Source organism: Ambystoma mexicanum, chromosome 5p (genome assembly GCF_040938575.1).
Source record: "Ambystoma mexicanum isolate Mex_15411 chromosome 5p, UKY_AmexF1_1, whole genome shotgun sequence".
In the NCBI taxonomy this organism is placed as follows: domain Eukaryota; kingdom Metazoa; phylum Chordata; class Amphibia; order Caudata; family Ambystomatidae; genus Ambystoma; species Ambystoma mexicanum.
The window spans coordinates 757,497,847-757,523,608 of record NC_090930.1 but is presented as its reverse complement, the minus strand read 5'-3'; the positions used below and the strand labels follow the sequence as shown (position 1 = coordinate 757,523,608).

Here is a 25,762-nt window from a genome sequence, read left to right as displayed (position 1 = left end):
GGCACATCCTTTTGCATTACGTAGCACTACTGATCATTTCTTGTTCCGACGGCTACTGAAAACGATTCTATTTAAATAAATTCTAGCCTTCTGTCAGGACGTCCTATCTTGCTATCGAGTGCCAAGATGCCTTATGGTGTATGTGCGCTCTCTTAGTTTGGTTAACATAATATAACAAGACACCTCTTGGAGTAGAGAGACAGGTGTGAGCCAGATCCACAACTTCCCTGCTGAGACAGTGACGAAGCTGGTGGTCTTGGAAAAGTGGCTTCCTCCCATATAAGGCCCTCAATGCTTGCAAATATATTCAATAGGAAATAGGGGTGACGTGTTAGTCATATCTGTAAGAACATCAGGCTGGAGGAGCCAATCCAAAGGTTCTTGTGGGTACACAGTCAAGTAGACCGGTCGATTGAGCGGAACAGCATCACTCACTCTTGGTAACTTCCTGACACAGACTGCATGCATGTGCCAGGAAGGCAGAAGAGCAAACCGGTGAATACCTTTGACAATTTCATCTCACCCCCATCAAGGAGATTACTTCAGGAACAAGATCTAAGCATGTCTGCCCAATACAGGGTTGGGACAATGTCTGGGCCTCCGTGTGGGAGCTCCCTGGTGACGTTTAGAAAGAAGACCTGAAGAACAGCATCATGCATGAAATCCTGTCGCCCAAAGAAGAAATTGGGAAATCCCTGGAGATTGTCCATTTCGAGGTGCAGTTACTGGGGCAGAGAATGGCCGTTAGTGGAGTATATTGCCAAGCTTTCTGCTGTATTCCTAAGGTGCTGGGCGATGTGATGGCTCTTCAAACAATTACAAATGAACTGTTAGACACAGCCCTACAGATAAGGGGTGTATCAACCACTTTTATTCCCTAAAAATGTGCGAATACGCTAAAATAATTCAAGAGTAAAAATACGCCCAACAAAAAATAGGAAAAAAGACATATAGAATCTTGAGTCCCTGCTTTCACCCTCACAGCTCCATGGATATGTTTTTACCAATAGTGCATATAGTACCATAGGAAGAATATTTTAACTGCCTGATTGGAAGACGTAAACCTGCATCTTTTAATGTGCATGAATAACTACAAAGAAAGAAATATTACAAAAACGTTTGTTTTTCAGTTAATACGTAGTTTTACTCGCTCATAAACTATTCTCTTTGGGAATTGGACTTAGATTTTTATTCCCTAAAATCATTTTACTCCCAACTTTAAAATATACCGAGTAAAATACCACTTCCAAATCTTATATGGACCACTGGTTAGACAAACGTGAGGATTTAGCAAAGTGATCCCGCAGATGAAACTGTGGTTGAAATTAGTAAAGGGCTGGCCGAGGCAGATCTTCCCGGATTTCTACACTCCCAGTTTGGTTCCTTTCTGTCAGCTAGCCATGGCTTGAATCTGACAACAGAGAAGGGCACATAGATAACCCAAAGCTGAACTCGAAGTGTGACTTACCTCAGAACATCCTTGTGAGGTTTCGCTGTTGTTCAGCCTAAGAAAAAATCATACTTGCAACAAGAAACAAACCCTGTATTGAATTTAAGAGTCAATAAATTCTGTTCTTCCAGAATAACATCCTTGTGAAATGACGAGATTACAAGCGAGCGACTTAGTATTTACAGAAAAACAAGATTGAATACTGCTGGGCATTCCAGGAAGGGGTGGAGTGTTCTCTTTTAGGTGTCTGACAGGAATTTCCACTACTTTGGTCCCGAAGCAGAGAGTTCACTACCTCGGTCCCAGACGCATTACAAATAACCAGTAAATAAGAGAGAAAATAGCAAGAATGGAGACTGGCATAACAAGGCTCAATGACTTGATTGGATTTGGTCACCCGTAGAAAGGCAATGGATATCTATGCTACTGATGGTGCCATTTAGTTGTAATCTGGGCCGGATGCCTTGGTTATAGCTTTCTTAGCTGCTATATACTGGTTCTGTTGACATGATGGACCATAAGGTTGTGTGTAAGGTGCACTAGATAACAATTTAATTCTGATTGTTTGGTTTGAAGGTGGAGTTAAACTAGGCGGCAAAGTGACACTTCCCACTTGTTCCAGTCTGTTCTTTAAGGGATCCTAATGTAGGGATTTGGAATGAACTTCATTGGTATTCATAGGGGCATGTTCAAGACTGTCTTCAGAAGTGTTTTTAATACTCTGATGGGGCTTTTATTTCTCTCAATTTCGAATGCTGAATGTTAGGTGTTTTAATTTCCTAATAAAATGCCACAATTGTTCAACCTGTTATTTGAAGATGACATCGTAGTGACATTTATCCAAGAGACTCTTCTATCACTCACCGATCAATATAGCCTACATCACAGGTCTTTCCACTAATATACCTGTTATTGGCCTTAGCGAAGAAGGCTGGTATTGTGGTATTGAGCCACATGAGCTTGTGGTTTTTGGTAAAAGCTTTTTTGGTGGATGAAGGGGCCAGATTCATACTAATCTGGGGTCGGCTGGAAAGGTGCTAGTTAACTGTAATATCAGTGAACGCATAAAATGTGGGACAGGGAGCGTTTCTATATGAATTCCTAGCCATATTGCTAAATATTTCTGGATTCAGCACTTTAAAAGGGGGGGACTTTAACACTCTGTCGGCTGAGGTAGACCATTCAAAAGGTTCTTTGAATAGTTACAGTGTAGCCTGCATAGCTCTCTTAGATCAGTTTGCTGATTTGGATTTGCGAGATGCCTGGTGCTTTGTTTCCTAATGGTAGGGAATATACCTTATATTCGCAACCACTTAGAAACCCCACAAGAATTGACTCTCTGTAAGGTGCACGATATTGCCGCGAACAGTGGGTATATGCTTCACTCCAGGAGTGCTGTCTGACCATAGATCAGCGAGTCTGGCCGTTAACATACTCACTAGGATCTTAGTGGCCAAACTTGGATTTCCTCCAGGAAATTATTCATGCAGACCAATCTGGCTATGTGAGGGGGTGTCAAATGTTTGATAATGTATGGAACATTATTAATCTCGGAAAACAAAAAACAATATTCTTGAGATGCCTGTCCACTCTGTTGGTCTTACATACTTACATACCGAAAAGGCATTTGATAGGGTGAATTGGAACCTTTTGAGGAACACTTTAATGTTGAGGGGTTTTGGTGGCAGATTTCAGATTTGAGACAGGGTTATTTTCTTGTTACAAAAACCCAATAACCATTCTCAGAATCAATGAGAGGCTGTCTGGCCCGGTCAAAATAGAAGGTGGTGTCCGACATGGATGTCTGTTCTCTTTTTTCTTTTTTTTTTGTCTATATATCCATTTTTCAAAAATATTGCGGGCCAGCCAGGCTATTAAAGGCATTAGATTCAGAGAGCACAGGTTTAAGTTATCTTTATTTGCAGATGATGTGCTTACTTCCACCTTGGATATCTTTGAGCTCCTCCCAGTGATACAGGAGGAGATTGCACATTTCTCTGCAGTCTTAGGGTTTAAAGTTCAGACACTAAAGTCTGGCCTGCTGGGACTGGATGTTTCCAAGGAGGCCCAGGAGAGTGTATCTGAAAAGGTGAATTTTAGCTGAGCTGAGGAATCTATTAAGTACCTGGAGTGAAAGTCACCAAGATGATTGTGGATGTATGTAAAGAAGAGAAGGAATGCATTACAGACTGACTACCCCTCTCTAGAAGTCCTGTATGGACACAGGTTTAAGTACAGAGAAACTGCTTACGTATTTAGAAAATTGTCACCTTCATGGGAACAATTATTTAAAATGAATGCAATTTTGCAAAAACATAAATATCTTTAATGATGATTCCTAAAAATATCTTAAAACCTATTACAAACTTGTACTCAAAGCAATCATACCTTTCATTCCACTCATAATTTTAACAAAAAACGGGGTTCTACAACTTAAATTTTCTTCCAGCATAGCAATTACTCTTGATATGCATGACATAGGAAAAAAACATTTGGTTTCCTTTTTAGGTCGACATATGTATCGGCCCTTGATGGTGTACCACCTTTGTCTGTGGTGGTCAGTAAAACAAGTGTTGGGCCATCTTCAGGACATTCATTATTTTTAGAAGATCAGTTTTGTTCCCCATTCACATAGATTGCCAAATCTAAAACATAAATTATACATATATTATAATGTGAAAGATGTTTCCCAGTTTGGTTGTTTAAAAGGTGACGGCTAGTCTGTATTATCCTAGACCAATGCACTGTACCCACCTGTGATCCACACCCTATAGTTAGGACGACTGAGCTTGGACTGCTGGGTGTAACCGTGGTTTATCATCCAGTGACCAGAACCCTAAACGAAAGGGAAAGGAAACAAGAAGGACCTAGTGAGTTGCCTATTAGTTATGTCTGTTCAATTTATTCCTATTAACTAAGGAACTTACGGCAGACACACCTATGTAGGTATATCTTCGATGCCACTCTTAGTTTATTAGAGATAGATGATAGATGGCATCCCTAATCAGAGTGTCGATCCACTGATGGTTTCTGTGACGATACCTGTTGAAAAAGGCAAGGGTGACGGTATTGCCTTGAGCATTTCGGTGAACCTTTACGTAACAATCAATACATGTTTTAAAATTAGACTACTAAATCCTGCTTGACCAGTTATTTTTTAGTGGTGTACCCCAATCGTAGTTTGGGGTATCTCACAGCCTTTTTCTGTGCTATTATTCTGGCTGGTAGCTAAACCCAGGCTTGCTTTGAGGGCTGTGGTGTTTGATATTCATAAATAAAGTGAAAGCTTCATCAAAGCTGTGATCACTTACGGCATTGTAATGATCTACTTAAGGTGGATCACATTGCTTGATGATAGAACAGTGCTAGTTTCAAAGTGTGCACGGCTGTGTGTATGTTTATGGCAAAGTTATTTTGCAGCATTCTCTTTGATTCATGTGCGAGGGCTTACCTGTTTGAAAGTTCTACACTCGCTCGTATCTTGCTCGCACCAGTTGGCAGAAGGACCGTAATGTCTTGCGTACAAACAGCGGCTTGTTTTTGGCAATGGTATGATCTGACCTTTTAAGCAGGTGAACAGGATACAATTAAATATTACAGGAATATCACCACGAACACAACATTTATCCGGGTAGAGTATGTGGCTAATACCGTTTGTCATATTTAACTGTATAAATGGGAACCTAGAGCAAAAGCAGCTTTTCGTTGTATATGCAGATAAACATAGGAGCATTGAGTAAATATATTTGATCGCAATGTTATGCTCTGGAAGTTCTGACACGTGACACTTCACGTGACTAGACTTAAAATCAGGTGACCTTTAAAAGGACACCATTCCCAAAAACAAGCCGCTGTTTGTACGGAAGACATTACAGTCCTTCTGCCGACTGGTGCGAGCAAGATACGAGCGAGTGTAGAACTTTCAAACAGGTAAGCCCTCGCACATGAATCAAAGAGAATGCTGCAAAATAACTTTGCCATAAACGTACACACAGCCGTTCACACTTTGAAACTAGCACTGTTCTATCATCAAGCAATGCGATCCACGTTAAGTAGATCATTACAATGCCGTAAGTGATCGCGGCTTTGATGAAGCTTTCACTTTATTTATGAATATCAAACACCACAGCCCTCAAAGCAAGCCTGGGTTTAGCTACCAGCCAGAATAATAGCACAGAAAAAGGCTGTGAGATACCCTAAACTACGATTGGGGTACACCACTAAAAAATAACTGGTCAAGCGGGATTTAGTAGTCTAATTTTAAAACATGTATTGATTGTTACGTAAAAGTTCACCGAAATGCTCAAGGCAATACCGTCACCCTTGACTTTTTCAACAGGTATCGTCACAGAAACCATCAGTGGATCGACGCTCTGATTAGGGATGCCATCTATCATCTATCTCTAATAAACTAAGGGTGGCATTGAAGATATACCTACATGCGTGTGTCTTCCGTAAGTTCCTTAGTTAATAGGAATAAATTGAACAGAAATAACTAATAGGCAACTCACTAGGTCCTTCTTGTTTCCTTTCCCTTTCGTTTAGGGTTCTGGTCACTGGATGATAAACCACGGTTACACCCAGCAGTCCAAGCTCAGTCGTCCTAACTATAGGGTGTGGATCACAGGTGGGTACAGTGGTCTAGGATAATACAGACTAGCCGTCACCTTTTAAACAACCAAACTGGGAAAAATCTTTCACATTATAATATATGTATAATTTATCTTTTAGATTTGGCAATCTATGTGAATGGGGAACGAAACTGATCTAGAAATAATGAATGTCCTGAAGATAGCCCAACACTGGTTTTACTGACCACCACAGACAAAGGTGGTACACCATCAAGGGCCGAAACATATGTCGACCTAAAAAGGAAAACCAAATGTTTTTTTCCTATGTCATGCATATCAAGAGTAATTGCTTTGCTGGAAGAAAATTTAAGTTGTAGAACCCCATTTTTGTAAAAAATTATGAGTGGAATGGAAGGTATGATTGGTTTGAGTAGAAGTTTGTAATGTGTTTTAAGATGTTTTTATGATCATCATTAAAGAGATTTATGTTTTTGCAAAATTGCATTCAGTTTAAATAATTGCTCCCATGAAGGTGACAATTCTTCTAAATACGTAAGCAGTTTCTCTGTACTTAACCCTGTGTCCATACAGGGCTTCTAGAGAGGGGTAGTCAGTCTGTAATGCATTCTTTCTCTCCTTAGACTCTCCCTTCCAACAGATCTGACCCCTGTCAACAAAAATTAGGGAGTACCCAAATATTTAGCCTGTATGTAAAGAAGTTTATTATTCTTTTTTGTTCGTCTGTTAATCTGTATTTGTTTACATAGAAGCATTAAGTCAGTCTTTTAGTTTGGCAGAATCAACATTGTAATTGTTTATATGCAGAGCGCTTATACGCAATTGAAGTGCTTCAAAGTGGGAATGGTACATAATCTTAAAGATTAATGTGTTGCCCTGCCTCACATATTATCCAGCCTCTACCTGCTTTTGTCCCAGGGAGGAATCTCCTCACTGTAAATAAGAACATGTCGGATTTATTTGGAGAGGTAGAAAACCAAGATTAGCTTGGAGGGTACCCACCTCTTGCTGTGCCAACAGAAGGCTTGGTGTGTCCCAGTCTTCTCAGTCACTACATATTTGAGTAGTGGATAAGATGGTACTCTAAGAAACAGTAGTGGTAGATGGACATTGCGGGTACAGGGAGGTCCCTCTGGAGGCTTATGTGGCTCCCTAAGCCACGTAGATCACTCTCAGTATATGTCAACCCAGTCCCGAGATCTGTTTTTGAGGTGTGGAGTCAGGTGGCTGTTAAGAAGAAACTTGCAATGTTTCCATCTCCCAACACTCTGCATTTGGTAATCTCAACTTTTCTCCAAGGCTGGACCCTTTGGGTTTCATCCGTTTGGAGAAAGGGCTCTGTGTTTGAATTATAGACCTCTTAAACAGTGAAATCAAGTCCTTACAGGAGTTCAAATCAGAGTTTGGTTTGCAAGAAGAAAATGGGATGGAAAATCATCAGCTTAGACCCTGGGTGTGTTACAGAGTGAGGTGTTTAAGGGAGTGGTTTGAGGGCTCTCACGATTCAAGCAACTCCTGAAGGGATTCCTAATGGCAAGCTGCCTGTTCCCATGTTTGTATAGGGTTCTGCAGTAGCCTGAGTTTTCCTCAGTGTTGAAGCACCATTTGAGATGGGAATAGGATGTGCCCTCTCCTCTATTGACCCTTGAACAGCGGGAATCGATTTGGTCTACGGCAAGTCATTCATCTAATTTTGTACAATATAAAGAAATGGCCTATAAAATAATACTAAGATGGTATTTCAACCTAGTCAAACTACATAGTATGAATGTTAAATACTCCCAACAGTGAAGGCGAGTGTGTGGAGGGGTGGACTTCCTTTTTCCTATATGGTCGACTTGCCCAGCATTGTGTCTATTTTAGAAGGGAGCTTTGTAACCTATGTTCAGTGTTGGCGTATAGCCCTTGTGTTCCCCGACGGGTAAGCAGATTACACCAATGTCCTTTGCTCCTAAACTTAATATTCCAGGTTCATGGGGAAAGAAGAATCCACCTTAGTTTAACATCAGCCTTAATAAAATCTAGATACAGATGTCGCCAATAGAAGCGTGTTTTCAAAGAAATTGGGTCCAATCCATGTCGAATAATGGCATTGGGAAACAACATAGCTAACACCAAGACTTTTTTCCAAATTCTACCTTTCACTGTGTCCAGGTATGGGCATAGGTCTAATAGATGCAAATCAAGGCCACATAGGAGAATAGGTTTGATCTTCTATGAATAATACTTCAGAATCGGTACAATCAGAGAATTTGACATAAATGAGGTTCATATGGGATAGTAGAGGACGCAGCCTCTCCTTAATTGATTACTTCCACATTGAGTGGGAAGCTAAATTAGACAGATTGTAGCCCAAGTACCTGAGGTTGGGCATCACTTCCACACATTGATTCCACCAGAAACAATTTCAGTGCTTTAATTTTCTTGGCAGCCGTGAAAAATCACCACCCTTGGTTTGCGCCGTTGGCCTGCAACTTATTTAAGATAGTGTATTGCTTAAAGGCATACAGTTTCTGTTGCAGGCCAACCAGCATTCTATCAAAGAGGATGATATCCTGGTGAGTCAAACCTGGAGTTCTGATTGAACAGTGACCAGTCTAATCTTCACTCGCGTAGTGGCAGCAGCGAGCTGAATTTGTTAGTTTCATTCTTAACAAGAGAACAATGGAAAGTGGCACTCGCGTGTGAATGGAACTATCTCTCTTACACGCATGAAAGCAAACGCTACCGTAAACCATTGTTAAGCCCTTAAACTTTGTGAAGAAGTAGTCGTAAGTCTCTCATTCAGCAGAAGGAACATTGTGGAAACTCATTGAACACTTAAACTTTGTAAAACGTGTGAAGAAGTGGTCACATGTGCCTGATTTCGTTTTACAGGTGAAGAGTGAACCTTAACTCTTTATTTAAACAGCCATTGTTCCTAAAAGAAGTATTTAACATTGTATCTGCAATTGCAGAGAGCGTAAGCATTGCCCATGCCAAGAGTATTCCCTTATTGAGATTGAAAGCCGTTTTTCTCAAAGCCAGAAAACGTTCTAACAATTACTGTGAGGCCAATAGAAGGTCAACCTTGCCCAAGTTACAAGTGTGCAAGCATTACCTGAACCCACAAGAGTGACACAAAGGCTTCTGGGCAATTATTTGGATAACAGTCGGCGAGAGTTGAAGGGAAACCTTGCTGCTTATGTTGATTACTTGAAGTTGGCACAACCTGTATTTCCAAAGACTGTTGGTGGAAGAGAGAAGTGGGTCCAAAAGGTAATCTTAGGTTGTTGTAGCAGACAGACTAAGAAAGTCAAATAGGCTGTCCCTCTATTCAGAGGAAGAGTGTCTGGTCTACTTGAAGGAGTTGAAGGCCCCGAAAAATCTTGTCTTATCTGAAAACTGCTATAATGTATAAAATAAAGTTGTGGTTGTAGACAGACAAGAGAGGCAAAGAGGCTGCCCCTTTTGAAGAGAGATATTCAGAGGATGTGTGCCTTGCCTATTTGAAGGTGTTGAAATACCTTAAAAGTGAATCTTGTCAAAACCTGTCTTGAATTACAAAGTGGTGAATCATTTGTGGTATATTTGTTTGTCAGCAACACTGCGAAGTCATCCTGACAAATATACCTATTGTGAATCCTAACCTTGTGAAGAGAGATAACTGTTAACCAAAACTGGTGTTTCACTAACATCTATATAAGTTGTATTTCTTTTGAACCGTGTCAAGTCTTCTTGGATAACTGAAAGTGGTGGCAAAGCATTGTGGCTGGGAATAACATTGATGCTAATCTTAGGAAGTGGAAAGTCTTTATTGCACCAGGAAGACAACCTTTTGTTTTTGGAACATTGGTTAACAAAACTTTACCTTTACATTTGAACCTTCAAGAACTGAATTGAGACTTTTCTACCAATGAGGATTTCCTTACTACTTTTGATGAACATTGAAGATGAATATACCTTGATTTCTGGGGAAAGGAATTCACCCAGGTTACTAAAAGGGTATCCATAAACTGTGAATATCATTGTGAATGTTAATTGAATTGGCAAAAAAATTATTTTGTATTTTAGTATTTAGTGTGAGAACCAGAGCAAGAGTTTTTCCCCTTAGTTTTGTTAGGCAGGGAAATACACATCAGAGTTTCCAGAGCCAGACAAGCATCAGGAGGTTGTTTCTAAGATGAGGGATCTGTGGAAGGAAAGACTGATCCTTTAGAAAGAACACTACTGAAGGAAAGGAATGTGTCCTTCCCTATTTGTCCTTGTCTACAGGGAGGAATTGTAAAATATATGAAAGACGGTACACATATGGGAGAGCCATTGGTACAGGTGGGAAACTTCATCTTACTTTGTTTCCTGAGATAATGGCGTTATAATTCTGCCATTATGAAAACATCCATTCATAACCTCTATTTCAGTGTAGTACAATATCACTGAGAATATATTAGTAATCGTTCTTGGTATAGTTACTTATCATGTAACCAGCCTTTTTAAGTATATAGAAAAATATGACTGGAAGTTGTTGAACGTTTCGGATTGCTGTTATGTGTTAAATAGTTTGTGTTGTGTGTTTTATGATTGGGCGTAACATTTGAGTTGTTTGCATATATTTGGGTCATCTTGTACATTCGTTGCTTCCAGCTTGTTTATTGTAAATGTTATTAAATTGGTATCCCTATTTTAATTTCTGTTTGTAGCTGATGTTTCTGTTACTTTATCCAACACATTTTAGACATCAACATTCATGTCTGCATAACAATACCACAACGATACAGCCATTATTGGTGTTTGATTGTGCCCTATATTTTACCTTGAAGTAATTATGATTATTTTCTCACTTTAGATGTTCCATTGGATCATTCTGAGCTAATTTCAGAGTTGCTAAAAGAGTTATCCAACCATAATGAAAGGGTGGAGGAAAGAAAGACTGCACTTTGTGAGCTGTTGAAATTTAGTCGTGAAGAGTCTTATGGTGTATGGGATGAGCACTTTAAGACAATTTTGCTTCTGCTTCTTGAAACACTTGGTGACAAGGAGGTAAGATAACTCTTTGGTTTATCGGTTGAATGATGTGCTTATCGAACTGTCATGTCAGGATATTCCCCTCGGAACTGTAGCGAAACTATTTTGATGTGATCAGTTTACTGGAAAAGTATTCCTTTGGTATTATATGGAAACAAACATGGCTGATTATGTTAACCCTTTAAGTGCCATGGGTATTTCCCCCCCAGTTCCAGGGCCTTTTTTCGTGATTTCGGTATGTGGCCATTCAATGCCTTGTAACCTTTTTGTTACATGAGATATCTCGGCCAAATTAGGCTCCTTATTTTCCACATGTAGGCGGTCATAACGCCACCCAGGAATCCTTGGTTGCTGTAGGGGGGTGAGAGAAAATAAGCAAAAAGGGCAAAGCTTTTGGGGTTTTTCAAAAAATGCCAATAACATGATGTACAAAGAAGCCTGTGGTTCTTTCCTTGTAAGAGCTAGTAACAAATGGTTTGCTGTGCTGAATTACCCAATTTCCTGGCTTTCAAGAACAGGTTGAGTGGAAACGAAAAAAAATATTTTGATGTGGTTACCAACTGTTTTGTGAGAGGTAGGCGATTTTGGCCATTTTTGCCAATTGGACATGCATGGACGGAATGGAAGAAAAGGGTAGGAAAGCCGAATTGGAGGACAGAAAGGCATATATTTCTGAAAAGTAGACAAAATTCCAAGTTTAGGAAGGGGTGATTTGCGTAGGTCAGGCAACAACTAGGTAGGGGAAAATGCCATAGATTAGGGGAAAGCGGGAAAATGACTGAAAAAAAGGTATGTGTTGGATATGGTTGGCTTGGTACGACAATGGCTTCTATGACTTTTGAGAAAAGCAATGCTCCGCTACATTCCCCGACTCTTGCAGTTAGGAAAGCACACATTTTTTGTATTGTTTTACAAAACAAGCAATACCACAAGCCAAACACTCAGCCATGGTACACAGGTGTTTTATGCTTACTGCCTGAACAGACGCACTTAGCATGTGTAAATCGGGAAAACCAATGTGGTGAGGAACGGCAAGCATCCATTTTCTGAAAGAGCACAGGCAGACCTTTTCAAGGGTAGGTGACTTGTGCAGGTTACAAAAGTGTATGGTGCCTAAAGCAGCGACTAAATGTAGGTCACATTTGGGAAATGAAAGGGTTGTGTGACAAAGGGCACCAGCAAATGGGTCAAAACGTTATGAAAACCACACAAACACAACAAATGTTGCACCTTCCTGCGTTCCCACAGGTGTCCTGATGAAAACGGTTCCTCACGTGTGTGGGTGCACCTACCTGGGCGCCAAGGGGAAAGCTTAAAACACAGGTAACCCCAAGTCTGTTTTGAACTCCTGAATTTGACACTTTCTCCAGACAAGCACAACATACAGATATGGGCCTTGGGTGTCCAAGCCATCAAGGAAAACGGGGAACCCCATGCATTTCCGAAAAGAGGACACCCGTGGGAATCCGCAGAGGTATGATTTGCGCAAATCGGCCCAGAATGTATTACCCAGACACCCCTGCAAAGTCTAAAATGTGGGAAGAAAGCTGCATTTTCCACACATTTCACTCGGCGCACCCATCGAAACAGGCCGCCAACAACACATGGCCTACCGTCCCGCGTTCCCACAGGTGTCCCGATGAAAACAGTACCTTACGTGTGTGGGTGCACCTACCTGGGCGCCAAGGGGAAAGCCTAAAACACAGGTAACCCCAAGTCTGTTTTGACACCTGAATTTGACACTTTCTCCAGACAAGCACAACATACAGATATGGACCTCGGGTGTCCAAGCCACCAAGGAAAACAGGGAACCCCATGCGTTTCCGAAAAGAGGACACCCGTGGGAATCCGCAGAGGTATTATTTGCGCAAATCGGCCCAGAATATATTACCCAGACACCCCCCGCAAAGTCCAAAATGTGTCAAAAAAACACCACATTTTTCACTTTGTCGGGGGTTCTGTGTAAAACATTCTGATCCGCTTCGCGCAAGTTGGACCTCTGTGGATTCCTACTGGTGCCCTCTTTTCAGAAATGCATGGGGTTCCCAGTTTTCCTTGGTGGATTTTTCTCTGTTTACGAAACTTGCCTTGGCGCAGAGGGGCACATTAGTGTGCCAATCTGGCCCCGGGGGGCCCAAACCTTACTGCCTCACCCACTGGGGGGCCTGTCCCACAATTTTTGGGGGCCCTCTCCCCCCTCATCCCAAATGGGTGGCGGAGGCACCTCATGCAGGCCTCCCTGGGCCTCCTACGAAACGGCTGCGTGAGGTACACCCCCCTCCATTTGGGGTGGGGGGATAGGGCCCCCATAAATTGTGGGACAGGCCCCCCAGTGGGTGGAGCAGTAAGGTTTGGGCACCCCAGCGCCAGATTGGCACACCAATGTGCCCCTCTGCGCCAAGGCAGGTTTAGTAAACAAAGAACATAATTAAAAATGGCAGGCTGCCCTTTAGCAGGGGCAGAGGGGCCCCATACACCACCAGGTAATTTTCTATTGTGAAGGGGGGGGGCACCTCTCCACCCCCACCCCAATTGGAGGGGCGGCCCATCTCATGGAGCCCTCTCCAGGGGCAGATAAGGGGGGGCCTATCCTGCACTCCTCCCTGGGCTCAGGCGTCCGTTCCTAGGAGCAGATATCTGTCCCAGGGAGGGCTGCATGACATGGCACCCACTCCATTGCGGGTGGTTGGGGGGGGGGGGGTCAACGCCCCATCCCATTAGAAAATTCCCCGACCCTTTGGGGTGCCCCACAGCCCCCCCTAAAAAGCGTTCCACCATTTTCACTTTTTTCCTTTGGTAACCCAACTCCCCTTGGCGCAGAAGGGCACATTGGTGTGCCAATCTGGCGCCGGGGTGCCCAAACCTTACTGCCCCACCGACTGGGGGGCCTGTCCCACCCACCATGCTTTGGGGGCCAGGGCGGGAGAGGGCTGCTTACTTGAAGCAGCACCCCCTGCCCCCACGTCACAAACAAATCCATGGTGGTCCAGAGGGTTGCTGGTCACGGATCATGCACTCTGCACCGATCCGTGACCAGCAATGCCTCATGTAGATGGTGTCCTTGTAAAGGGGAGAACCTCCCCTTTCCAAGGACATCACTTTTTCCTACATCCCTGGTGGCCTAGTGGGCCCCAAACCACCTCCCCCCATCGCTCGATTTTTTTTTTGTTGTTTTTTTACATTTTTTTTATCACCACCCCTGGGGGGCAGTGATCATCTGCCCCCAGGGGTCTCCAGTGCTGTGGCCCCATGCTTTGGGGCCACGGGGGGAAGGGGGGCGCTTACCTAGTAAGCAGCCCCCCCGTGTCACAAACGGATCTCTATTGATCCAGTGACATTGCTGCCCACGGATCGCGCGGCCTACGCCCGATCCGCGGGCAGCAATGCCACACAATGGGTATCGTTGGAAAGGGGCGAATCGCCTCGATCTCCGGCTTGAAATACAGCTGGCGATCGACGCGGAGAAAGAAGGGCTCTTACCTTCTTTCTTCGATGCAGCAGCGGAAAACGGCTGCTGCAGTGATTTTACTTTCAGTTTCACGGCGACGTGCTTTACACACGCCAACGTGAAACTGAAGGTAATCCAGCCCCCTGGCAGTGAGGGGGGACCTCCCCCTCACATAGCCCGGGGGTTGGATTACAGTTTTTGGCGATCCCTGCTTTGCAGGAATCGCTCAAAACAGAGTGCCAAAAAGGACGAGCTATCTCGTCCTTGACAGTGCACGTGCACTTTCAAGGACGAGATACCTCGTCCTTGGCACTTAAGGGGTTAAAAAGTGTGTACATGACTTTACCTACCCTGTTTTATTCTGACTTCTGCTTTTCCACAAGTTTGCTTGTGCAAAATATTGTAATCCTAATCCCTTGTTGGTTGTTGGTGGCTTCCACAATTTTGACTACAAAGATGGTCTGGGGCATAGAAACAGTACTTGAAATTAATCCCTTCATGTCCCCAATGCATTTTATTTATGTGAGGCTGGATCAGTTTCCCACGCTGGAAACATATCTGTTGTTGGCTAATCACTTCATAAGTTGCCTTTGATTGGGACAGCAGGAGCAGAAGGTGTTGCTTGTTTTATTTGTAAATTTATACAAATTGGAATTTCTGTATTTTTCCTTGAATTTGAATTGGCACAGTGACCCATATTAGATCTTGTGGTCTAGCTGCTTCCTTCTTGTTCCTAGCACTACTTATCCTACCTCACTTTATATCACCTTTGCCAATGTCCTTGACCTAGATGTTCTTTCCGGGTAACGGATACCAGTCCCTGGTCAAATATGAGAGTATTTCTGATATGGAATATGACCCCAACCCTTTTGGTTTAAATGGTTGAAGTTTGGCTTAGAGGGATTGTGTCCTCCGACGTATTCCACATCTATGACAGTAATCACTGTTAGGCAGAATCCTGTTCAATGCCCATAGGGACCACTACACACAATTAAGACTACAGGTGGCAGTACAAGTTTTACCTTTGGTACAAGCCTGTACTACTATGTTAAATTGGTAGCAGTAGCGGAGCAGCCAGGCTTATCTCATGAGTTTATGAGCAGTAGCAGAGATTACACAAAGGGACCACAATTACTGTGACTCAAGCAAACACTGACTCAAGGTTTCAGGTAAAAAATATAAGTACATTTATTTTTAAACCATTTCTTATTAACACGACACTTCTATTAATTCAAAAACCCCACATAAAATATACTAGAACTAACCAATTCACTTTGTACAGTATTAATCAAGGTAAGTACCCCGTGTTTGTATGGACCGGTGTTTCGAAACAGAATACGTTACCGTGAATACAATTACCATCACTTTTTGACAGTTTGGTCTACTAGATAAACGCGTATCCGCGGCAAGAAATGCTACCGGGGCAAAAACACACTTAGCACCTGAGATACCCAGAGCGAGTTGGGGGCAAAAATCACAGGCAATATGTTGGTTAGGCAGACAGAATAGAAGAACACACATAGACAGGAATTCAAGAGTCAAAGGGCCGGAGCCAAAGTCAAGTGACACCGGGTGCCTCTTGTCGAGGATCACACAGTCGGACAGTTCAAGATTCAGCTTTGCCAAGAGTACTTTGATATTGTCAATGTTCGGAAGCAAAAGTTATAAGAAGGAGGGAAAAGTAAGGACAAGCCTTAGTTATAAGAAGGAGGGAAAAGTAAGGACAAGCCTTAAAGTAGAGAAATAGGGATTTAACCCAAAATTCCTCAAACAGGACACAGTACCTTTCTCAAAGAACGAAGCTGGTGGCACAGCAATTGTTCCTGTTGGTTTCCCGCGGACCCACGCTTTCCTGCAGCATCAGCACAAAGGACGATGAGGGGGTCCGCACCACACAAGGATGACCCCGGCAGCAGCGACAATGAATAAAAGGTGTGATCCTTAAAAACAGGAGAGGTTCTTCAGGTGGCTATCCGGACCACTACAGCAGTGTGCAGCGATTTCGACCACGAAGGCGACCTCTGGCTGAAGAAGATGAGCTGGTTATCCCCACCAGGCTCAGGGGAAGCAGACTCCGGAATGGATCTCCTCTTAGTTGTTGATGGGTAGATAGCTCAGGACTTCAGCAGGGCTTCACCGTTACGGGGTAGTTGCAGCAGTCAACCTCTCATCCACTTCTCGTCGGTTCCTTGTAATTCCAGTGGCGACTCTCTTCCTTCCAGCCCAAGAGACCTGCCTTTTATGCGAAAAACACCCATTCACACAGCCTGGCTGTCAATCACCCAGCAGGGGGGTTGTCCAGCCCGGACAACCACCTCAGCCAATCATGACAAAGTGCAACTTGGGTTTCCTAGGATACCCTGTGCAGGGAGTGACTACACCCCTCCCTCACATTCAGCCCACCTAGACACCCAGGCGCCTTGAGGAGGGCTTCTAGGTAGAAACCTGCCAAAAGACAGTGAACAAAGAAGGCAAACCTGGTTTGCCGTGCAAAGTAAAACACAAGAAGGAGTTTAACAAAAAGAAATGGCGAATAAACCGCACCGGAGCCAAACGAAAAAGCATTTGGTCAAGCGGGTTTAAGTTTGAGGCTAACACAATAGCCTAAAATATTACCATGGTTATATAAGATAACCGTGGTAGAAATTTAGGGTAGATACCACTGCCACCAGCCATGTCTAAATGTTAAAAGAGCGAAACAATGCTCTAGGAGGTACAGATAAAGAGGTAAGAGTTAACCCTTCCAGCACTCCATGTAAGCTGGTGTGTACTGGATCTGTGGTTAAATTTGACTAAGTAAAGTTAATGGTAACTTTACTCTTTTCTGGAGGAAAGTAGTCGCCTCAGAAAATTGAGTCAGTGGGAAGTCTGAACGACAACCCTGTGTTACTGCACTGAAGGTGCTGTGTGACGCACACAAAGAAGGGGGCTACTGAAGTGGTGTACTCCAGAGCTCACAATCTTAAAAAAAACAGGTAAAAACACATAGCGACATACAAGTAAGAGTGGGGGAAAAGCTCACGCTCTTACCAAGTGGAAAGAAACAACTCCAGAGATCCAGCATAGCTTCTGAGGGACTCACTAGGTAAGGGAAATTAGCCATAGAATGAGAATTCTCCCTAACAATCACTACAGCTGTGCTGCCTCGGAAAACTTTTCGGCGTAGGCATCCTGCGTTGAAGATGTCGATATGCTGTCCTCGAGGGCCTCCATCGAGGGTCGGCGTCACCGGATGTTATATCTAGGACGCACGGCGCCCGTAGCCTCAGTTCCTTTTTTTCTGCAAACGTGTTCGCCTCAGAATCTCACCACGCTCGATTCTGATGCTTCTTCGTTTGTGAAAGTTTGAGAATATGTGTTTGTCTACCCCGAAGTCGGTCTTCAAAAAGTGTTGGGACTGCGGTGCTAAAATGTCCATTACGGACCCGCACGACGTCTGCCTCTGGTGCCTTGGCAAGAGCCACGCCACCGACGACTGCGATGACTGCCAGTCCCTGACTTTGAAAGCCTTATGGGAGCGGAAGAAGTAGTAAACGGTAGGTAGGGTTTTCTAAACCCCGTAAGTCGAAATCCGCTGAGCTTTCGACCGACGACTCGAGGGGCGACTCTCCGCATCGGCGTAAATCCAGGGGGTCTCAGTCGCGGAGTAGGTCCCGCCATTCCTCTGCCTCTTCTAGGCACTCTAGGAAGCGCTGTCACCGGTCTCCTTCCCCGTCCTCGTCAGAGGACTCTGCCAGATGGCGGGTGACTTGTCCCAACAAGCATTCATCACCGGCGGAATGGGACACGTTCCGCAAGGAGATGATGCCGATTTTCGAATCGCAGGGCACCGTTCCGTCCGTGCCTTTGCGAGAAGCTGGCAAGGAACGAGCTAGGGCCACCGCTTGCACGCCTTCGGGCTCGGGCAGTCGGGGCGATCATCGGGAGCCGTCGAGGTCCCGATCGGACATGGTTGTTCGCAATAGCTGTGCCGAGTCCAGGTCCCGGTCCTCGACGCCCTCGAGACCGTCTGAGCCTGTGAGGCCTTCGAAGAAGGCATCGACGCCGTCAGCGCCATGTCCGTCGAGGGTCTCTCTCAAGGCTCCGAAGAAGTCGTTGACGCCATCGGCGCCGAGGCCGTCGAAGGACATGCTCGGGGCTCAGGCCTCGAAGCTGTTGTCGAAGTCGTCGACGCCTTTCAAGGAGAATTTGCCAGAGGTGCCCCGGAGAGCGGTGGAAACTCCGAGGAAGGCCCTCTGCAAGTCAGTGAGGCCTGTTTTTGAGCCCTTCTCTTGTCATCCCCACAGGCTTGATTTATTCCAGCCTCTGGACTACATCTCAGAGGTGGAAGAAGGGTCGGATGAGGAGGGGGTTGTGCCTCCAGAGGTTCCTGATGACCTGTTGTCTGGTCACAGCCAAATGGAAGACCTACGTCAGTCTTCACATGATGCCAGTGGTCTTGACACCTCTCCGGAGGTTGAGTTTGGTAGGCCGGAGCCTGGCACACATGCGGAGTCCTCGTACAGGCGTCTCATGTCGAGTGTAACTGAGTATCTGGCGTGGTCTGCGCCACCTGTTGATTTTCTGCAGGATGACCTGACAGATATATTGGACCAAGATCCGCCCACTGACCCGGTGCTGCCATTTCATATGGCCTTACAAAGAAGAGTGGTGGCGGCTTGGACTGCTCCGGAGAGTCGCCCGGCAGTGAGAAAGTCACTTCTGAAAAAATACTGTCTAGCTAGTGGTGACCCCTGCTACTTGTCCACGCACCCCACTCCGGAGAGTTTGGTGGTGCAGGCGGATAAGGCCCCAGCGAAGCAGGCTGCAAACCCTACCCTCCCTCCGGATAGGGATGGCTAGGGATGACATCCTGCCGGAGGACTGCAAACACTGCATCTTGAGAGCCCACTGCAGAGATATCATCCGCAGCCTGGCCTCCGGCACCAATAGAATGCAGGATGCCATGAGGCCGAGCAACCTCAAGAACTCGAACGCCGGGAGACTCTGGGCATGTCAAAACTTGTCCACCATCTGCAGAATGTGATGAGCCCGTACCTGGGGAGGCGAACCCTGCCCCAGGGATGTGTCGAGCACCGCTCCGATGTACTGGATCCGCTGGGTAGGTGTCAAGTGGGACTTCTTTAAGTTGAGGGAGAACCCATCTTGTGCAGGGAGTGGCAAGTGACGGACAGATGATCCAGGACTTGCTCTGGAGAGCGCGCCCTGATCAACCAATTGTCCGGGTAGGGTTGGACGTGAATCCCCCCTTCCCTGAGATACGCTGCCACCACCACCATTAGCTTGGTGAAGACCCTTAGGGCGGAGGTCAATCCGAACGGCAGGACCCGAAACTGAAAATGCGAGTTGCCAACCGTGAACCTCGGGTACTTCCTGTGATTGGGATGAATTGGCACATGAAAGTAAGCATCCTTGAGTGCGAGAGACACCAACCAGTCCTGAAGTTGAAGGGCCTGGAGGACTTGAGAAAGAGTAACCATCTTGAACTTGTCCTTCCTGAGGAGCTTGTTCAAACCACCCAAGTCCATGATGGGTCTCAATCCCCCGTCTTTTCTGCAAGTGGGTACCTTTAAGGGTTACCTGGCGGCAGTGTCAATAGTTAAGCGCTCGTCTGATGAGTGTTATTATTTTAAGGTTCCTTTGATTTCTCAGTTTCTAAAAGGGCTAACTAATGTTTTTCCACTGTCGCCTTTCCAGGTGCCGGGATGGGATTTGACCTTGGTTCTAATAGTCCTAATGGGAGCTCCGTTTGAGCCCTTACAGTCTTGTCCTTTGAGGCTGTTGACCTTTAAGACTGTACTTTTAGTTGCGGTTACTTCTACTCGCAGAGTGAGTGAGTTGCAGGCACTTTCCTCCAAGCCACCTTTCACGGTGTTCCATAAGGACATGGTTGTCCTTAGGGTTCGTCCCTCTTTGAAGGTTGTGTCGTAATTTCATTTGAGCCAGAAGGTAATTCTTCCGGCGTTCTATCCTCCTCTGCATCCTGGTAAGGAAGAGGAGAGGCTCCATAGGTTGGATCCGAGGAGAGCTTTGAGCTTCTATCTCTCACGGATGTCCCGGGTCAGAGTGGACGATCAGCTATTTGTAGGATACGCTAGAAGGCGTTTAGGTCAAGCTGTTTCCAAGCAGACTTTGTCCAGATGGATCATTTTTACGATCTCTGAATGTTACCGTTTGGCGGTTAAGGACCCTCCGGTAGGCTTACGGGCTCATTCTACTAGGGGTGTGGCTGCCTCTACTGCTCTGCAGAGGGGTATTCCCATTTGTAATATTTGTGAAGCAGCCACATGGGCCTCTGTCCATACTTTTGTAAGACACTATTCAAGACAAGATTTGGCCTTTGGTAAGGCGGTCCTCTATTCTGCAATTTGATTGGGCATTCTAAAATTCTAAATTCTTTTTCCCACCTCCAGACGTTGGTACTGCTTTGGGAGTCTGTCATAGATGTGGAATACGTCAGAGGACACAATCCCCTCGAAGAACAAGTTACTTTCTTACTTGGTGACGTTCTTTCGATGGGATGTTCCTCTGACGGATTCCACATCGCACCCTCCCAGCCTGCCCCTCTACAGAATTTCTTAAGCGATTGCAGCTTACGTTTCCGCAAGGCTTTCTGCAGTCATACTGGAAGGAGATTAGTGCCATACGTTCTGGGAAAAAACTACAACTGAGGCTATGGGCGCCGTGCATCCTAGATATAACATCCGGTGACGTCGACCCTCGACGGAGTCCCTCGAGGAGAGTGTATCAACGTCATTGACGCAGGACACCTACGCCGAAAATTTTTCTGAGGCAGCACAGCTGTGGTGATTACTGTCATAGATGTGGAATACGTCGGAGGAACATCCCATCGAAAGAACGTTACCTGGTAAGAAAGTAACTTGTTCGTCTCGTGCTTGTGTTTACTTCTGTGAGGAATGTTAGCCTTTTCAGTTAACTGACTTGGATGACCTGGCTTGGGCATCACAGATGCCAGTGTTCTCTCCTGAAGTGGAGTATGGGGCAAGACCTGCACCTTCTGCAAATGTTATGCAAACGTTCTACATAATGGTGGCCCAGACTGTCGACAGCATGGGTCTGCCTCCCCTTGTGACAAAACGTTATGTTCATATCCTGTCTGACTTTATGGAGCAGGAATCCTTTTTTCATTTCGCAGGTTTTCTTGTCCTTTTGCAATAAGCCTTCTTGCGTGCCAAGCTCTAAATAAATTGTCAAGGAAACTCAGGCTTGCTTCTGGTGACCGAGTTCGGTCTACACATTTGACCCCAGATGTTTTAGGTTCTTATTGTTTTAGGCCTCCAGCATTAGTTGCTGTTCTGCCGTCTTTCCGACCCCCCAGTTAGGGAGTCCAAAAAGCCTGCCAATTTTGATTATAATGTACATCCCGTCCCCTTTCCTCCATACGTGTGGGATATTCAGTCCTTTGGGATGGTACCGGAGCACTTTATTATGGCATCAAAAAATATTGTCCTTTTACTCGTACGTCCTGTCCTCTTTCCTCCATCCTTGTGGATATCCCCCAACATGGGGACGATACCAGAACCTTTGCCAGTGAAAAATTGAGCTTCCCCGTTAAATTTATTATCGCACGCAAGGGCGTGGCCCCGGGTGTGGGAACGCCCTCCTCCCTTTTCCCCGCAAGGATGGTGTTGGACCTGGCAGCTAGGCGCAGCATTTTTTTTTTACTTTCTGCTTGCTCCTTGTTGTTTTGTTTTCAATCTTCAATTCTTTTCGGTGCCTCGCCTCCCCCGGCACATGTCATCAGCAGGAGGATTCAGGAGATGTATGTCCTGCTACCGCTTGTTCCCGGCCTCTGACCCCCCATGCACTCTGTCTTCAGTGCCTGGGGCCCAACCACCACTGGGACGCATGCGCGGCTTGCAGCGCTCTCGGTCACTGGTCATTTAAGAATCGGTTGTCACATTGGAGGGAGATCTTCCACACTTCTCCTCCAGGTCACCTTGAAGATTTTGTCTCCAGGACCTCACGTCAAGACAAGGTAGGGGCCCTTTGTTTAGAACAGCTCTTCAGCGCAGTGACTGGTTTCAAGGGGTTTCCACGGGCAAGCGTTCTTTGGATTCAGGTTCTGGCAGGCCCAAGGCCTCTAAGGCTACCGGCTCCCAACCCGAGGGGCCTGGGGCTCTTGCGGGCGATAAGTGGGCAGACCTGAGGCGTCAAAGCGAGGCCAGCTGGCCGAGGGCTCAGCGCCTACCAGAGTGATCTCTGAGGTTGACGCTTCTGTTTCAGGTTCAAGAACCAAAGCGTGTCCTCCCATGTCTGAGCCAGCTCGTGCCTTCGCACCCTCCCGCTGAGGCCGTGGCAAAAGGTCCCAAGGTGGCAGATAAGCACGTGGTGGCGTCTGATAGTCCGGCAGCAATCTTGGATTTGGGTCAGGGCCCTCCCGTGCTCTCGTCCATTGAATGGGCCTTGCAAGAAGATTCCAGTCCCCTTCCCTTAGGAAGCAGTGGTGGACTGTATGGTACAGTTGGCTGGTCTCCTCAGGAATACAACTATCCATCACAGACTTATGGCTACATGCCTCACGTGCCTAGGCGCTTCCATCAGGAGCGGAGACCTAGCACTTCGGAGGGCAGGCACTCTCTGCACCCGGCGGCTTGCAAGGACCGCTTCTTCGAGCGCTTCCTCCTCCTCATGCGTACCCCGCAAATGACAGGCCTCCTCAAGGTCATAGTGAAGGTTGTTATCACAGAGGTTGTGCCCCCTCTGCCTCCTCCTCTGGGACCTCTGCTTGTTCCTCCAGTGCTGCCATTGCCTATCCCTCCCCCAGTCCAGGCCTTGCCTGTTTTCCAGACCCATCCGCCTCCACCTGTACCACCAACACCCCCACCCCTCAACAACCGTTGGACTGGTCTTGGGTCAGGACCAAGGGGGTCTCTGCCAGGACCTGCGTCCCAAGGCCCAGGCTCCCCTCTGTCCGTTAAAAAACAAATGGGTGGGGCGATGATAACGATGAACCCTCGGCACTGTTAAGGCCTTTCATGACTGGCTTCGAGGCCTCCCGGAGTACTTGGGGGTCCCTCTGCCTGACGAAGCCCCACAGGAGTGCTGGCAGAGGTTTTGGGCAAGCACACCACCTACCGCTCTGGCATTCTTCTCCAGAAAGATGTTGTGCAGGTGGCGAGGAAGGTCTGGGAGAAACCCAGTGCCAACACCCAGATGAACAAGAAGTTGGACAGCAGGTTCAGGCTGACGTATGGCGAGCTGGTCCTCCTGTCCTCCCATCCTCAGCCACACTCTTCAGTGGTGGCTGAGGCCTCCCTCTATTCTAAACCATTGTCTTCTTCATCTTCCTCCTCGGAAGCCTCCTCCAGTTGCCTGTCAAAAGAGGACAACGTCTTTGAGCTTTGGGCAAACGGTGCTTGAGGGCTGCATTTGCAGCAGGCCAATGCTGACGCCCTTTTAGCGGCAGCTAACCAGAGTTTCTGCCTGACCTCCCTCCGGAAAGGCAGACCGATGCCTGGGCTGTTGCGCAGGACCTTATGGAGTCTTCGATCTCCCACATCGACAGAGCCAGCAGAGGGCTGTGCTTGGGGGTGGAGATGAGAAGGACGGCGTGGATGCATGCCACTAAATTTTCATCTGATGTGCAAGAGCGGATCGTAGATCTTCCCTTGGAGGGCGTGGACCTCTCTCATTCGTCCACCAGAAGAAGACCTCCACACAAACCGCCAAGTCTTTGGCCATCCTGACTAAGCCGGGGCAGAAGTCCGTCCCTCAGTCTCGGGTCCGGGCCGACTTCAAACTCTGTGCTTTCACCGGCTTCAAGGGGTTTTGGGACCGCGGTTACACAGAGGCCTGATAGATCACCCAGCTACAACAGAGCGAAGCAGCAGTGCACTTTACAAAGATTTTTCTTGTCCCCTCTCAGACGCCAAGAAGCAGTGACATCCTGGTCTCGGAACACAGCTCTGCAGTAGTGGGCCGGCTGGCTCTCTTCCATGACAGCTGGAAGTGTTATTTCAAGAGTCCTTGGATCCTTTCTATAATCTCCACGAGCTTCAATCTTCCTCTTGCTTTTCCTCTACAATTCTCTCCTGCTGTACGTCAGATAGGGTCCCCGGCCATTTTATGGGTGATCCTATCTCTTCTGGAGAATGCAGGCAGTGGAACCAGTTCCTCAGTCAGACAGGGGCTCTGGTTTCTACTCCAGAATTTTTGCGGTACCCAAGAACAACCAGGCTAGCCCGAGGGAAGTCCTGGACTGGACTGGTCATTTCTCAACCTCTTTCCTGCTCGAACACTTCAAGATGATTATTCCTGCGTACACAGCAGAATCTCTGTGCGCAGGGGACGGGATGTGTTCCCTAGACCTCAAGGATGCATACCTTCATGTCCCCATTTACAAGCTGCATCTGAAGTTTCTGTGGTTCACAATTATGTCGTACCACATCCAGTTACAAGGTGCTGCCCTTCGGCCTCCATTCGGCCCCTTGTCTGTTCACAAAGCTGATGAATGCGGTGGCGGGCCTTCTCTGCCTGGAGGGCCATCACTTATACCCTTATTTGGACGACTGGCAGGTCAGAACCAGCTCTCCCGAGGGGGAGGTGCACTCCTACCAATGGCTAGCAGACATTCACCAGCTGGGATTTTCCCCTGAACTGGCGAAAGTCGCAGCTGACTCCCGGCCGGGATCTGGTGTTCCTTGGTGTGCACTGGGACACGGCTATGCAGCGGGTCTTCCCCAAGCCCGAGAAGCGTGGGGCACTTCCTCCGCTGCGCGATTGGCCATTTTCTGGCCAACTTGACCACCTCAGCATGGTGGTTCCAGCACCTTCTGGGACTTATGGCATCTTGCATGCTCACGGTCCAGTACGCCTGCCTCACGATAAGGTGCTCCATATGATGCGCCTTCTGCTCCACCTGGCAGCCAATTGGCTTGCAGCTGATGTACTGCATTGTTGACCCAGCCAGAGCCCACCCGCCCTGGTGACGACGGATTCCTCGCTGCTGGGCTGGGGGGCTATGAGTATGATCCCAGGCGGAGGCCCTCCTGCATATCAATCTGCTCGAGCTCAGGGCAGTGGGCCTTGCACTCAAGGCTTTTCTGCCTCTCATCAGGTCCCTGTTGGTTCTGGTCAGGACCGACAACTCCACGACAATGTTTTACCTGAACAAGCAGGGTGGCACCCGTTCCCCCCCCTCCTATGCATTGAGGTGGTGGCGATATGGGAATGGGCCCTTACAGAAGGGATTCAGATTTCAACGGTCCACCTCCCGGGGGACAGCCACTTGGGGTTCAACACCTACGA

The 25,762-nt window shown here is 46.5% G+C and overlaps 1 protein-coding gene across 36 annotated transcripts in view; it reads left to right on the top strand.

Moving 5' to 3' along the window:
* Positions 1-25,762, top strand: part of CLASP2 (cytoplasmic linker associated protein 2) — a 2,478,243-nt gene that overhangs the window by 2,275,946 nt on the left and 176,535 nt on the right. For all 36 annotated transcript variants that reach the window (XM_069613152.1, XM_069613157.1, XM_069613154.1 and 33 more), the window contains one exon: positions 10,865-11,058. In XM_069613152.1, the coding sequence (XP_069469253.1) occupies positions 10,865-11,058 (194 nt within the window). The remainder of the gene's footprint in view (positions 1-10,864; positions 11,059-25,762) is intronic.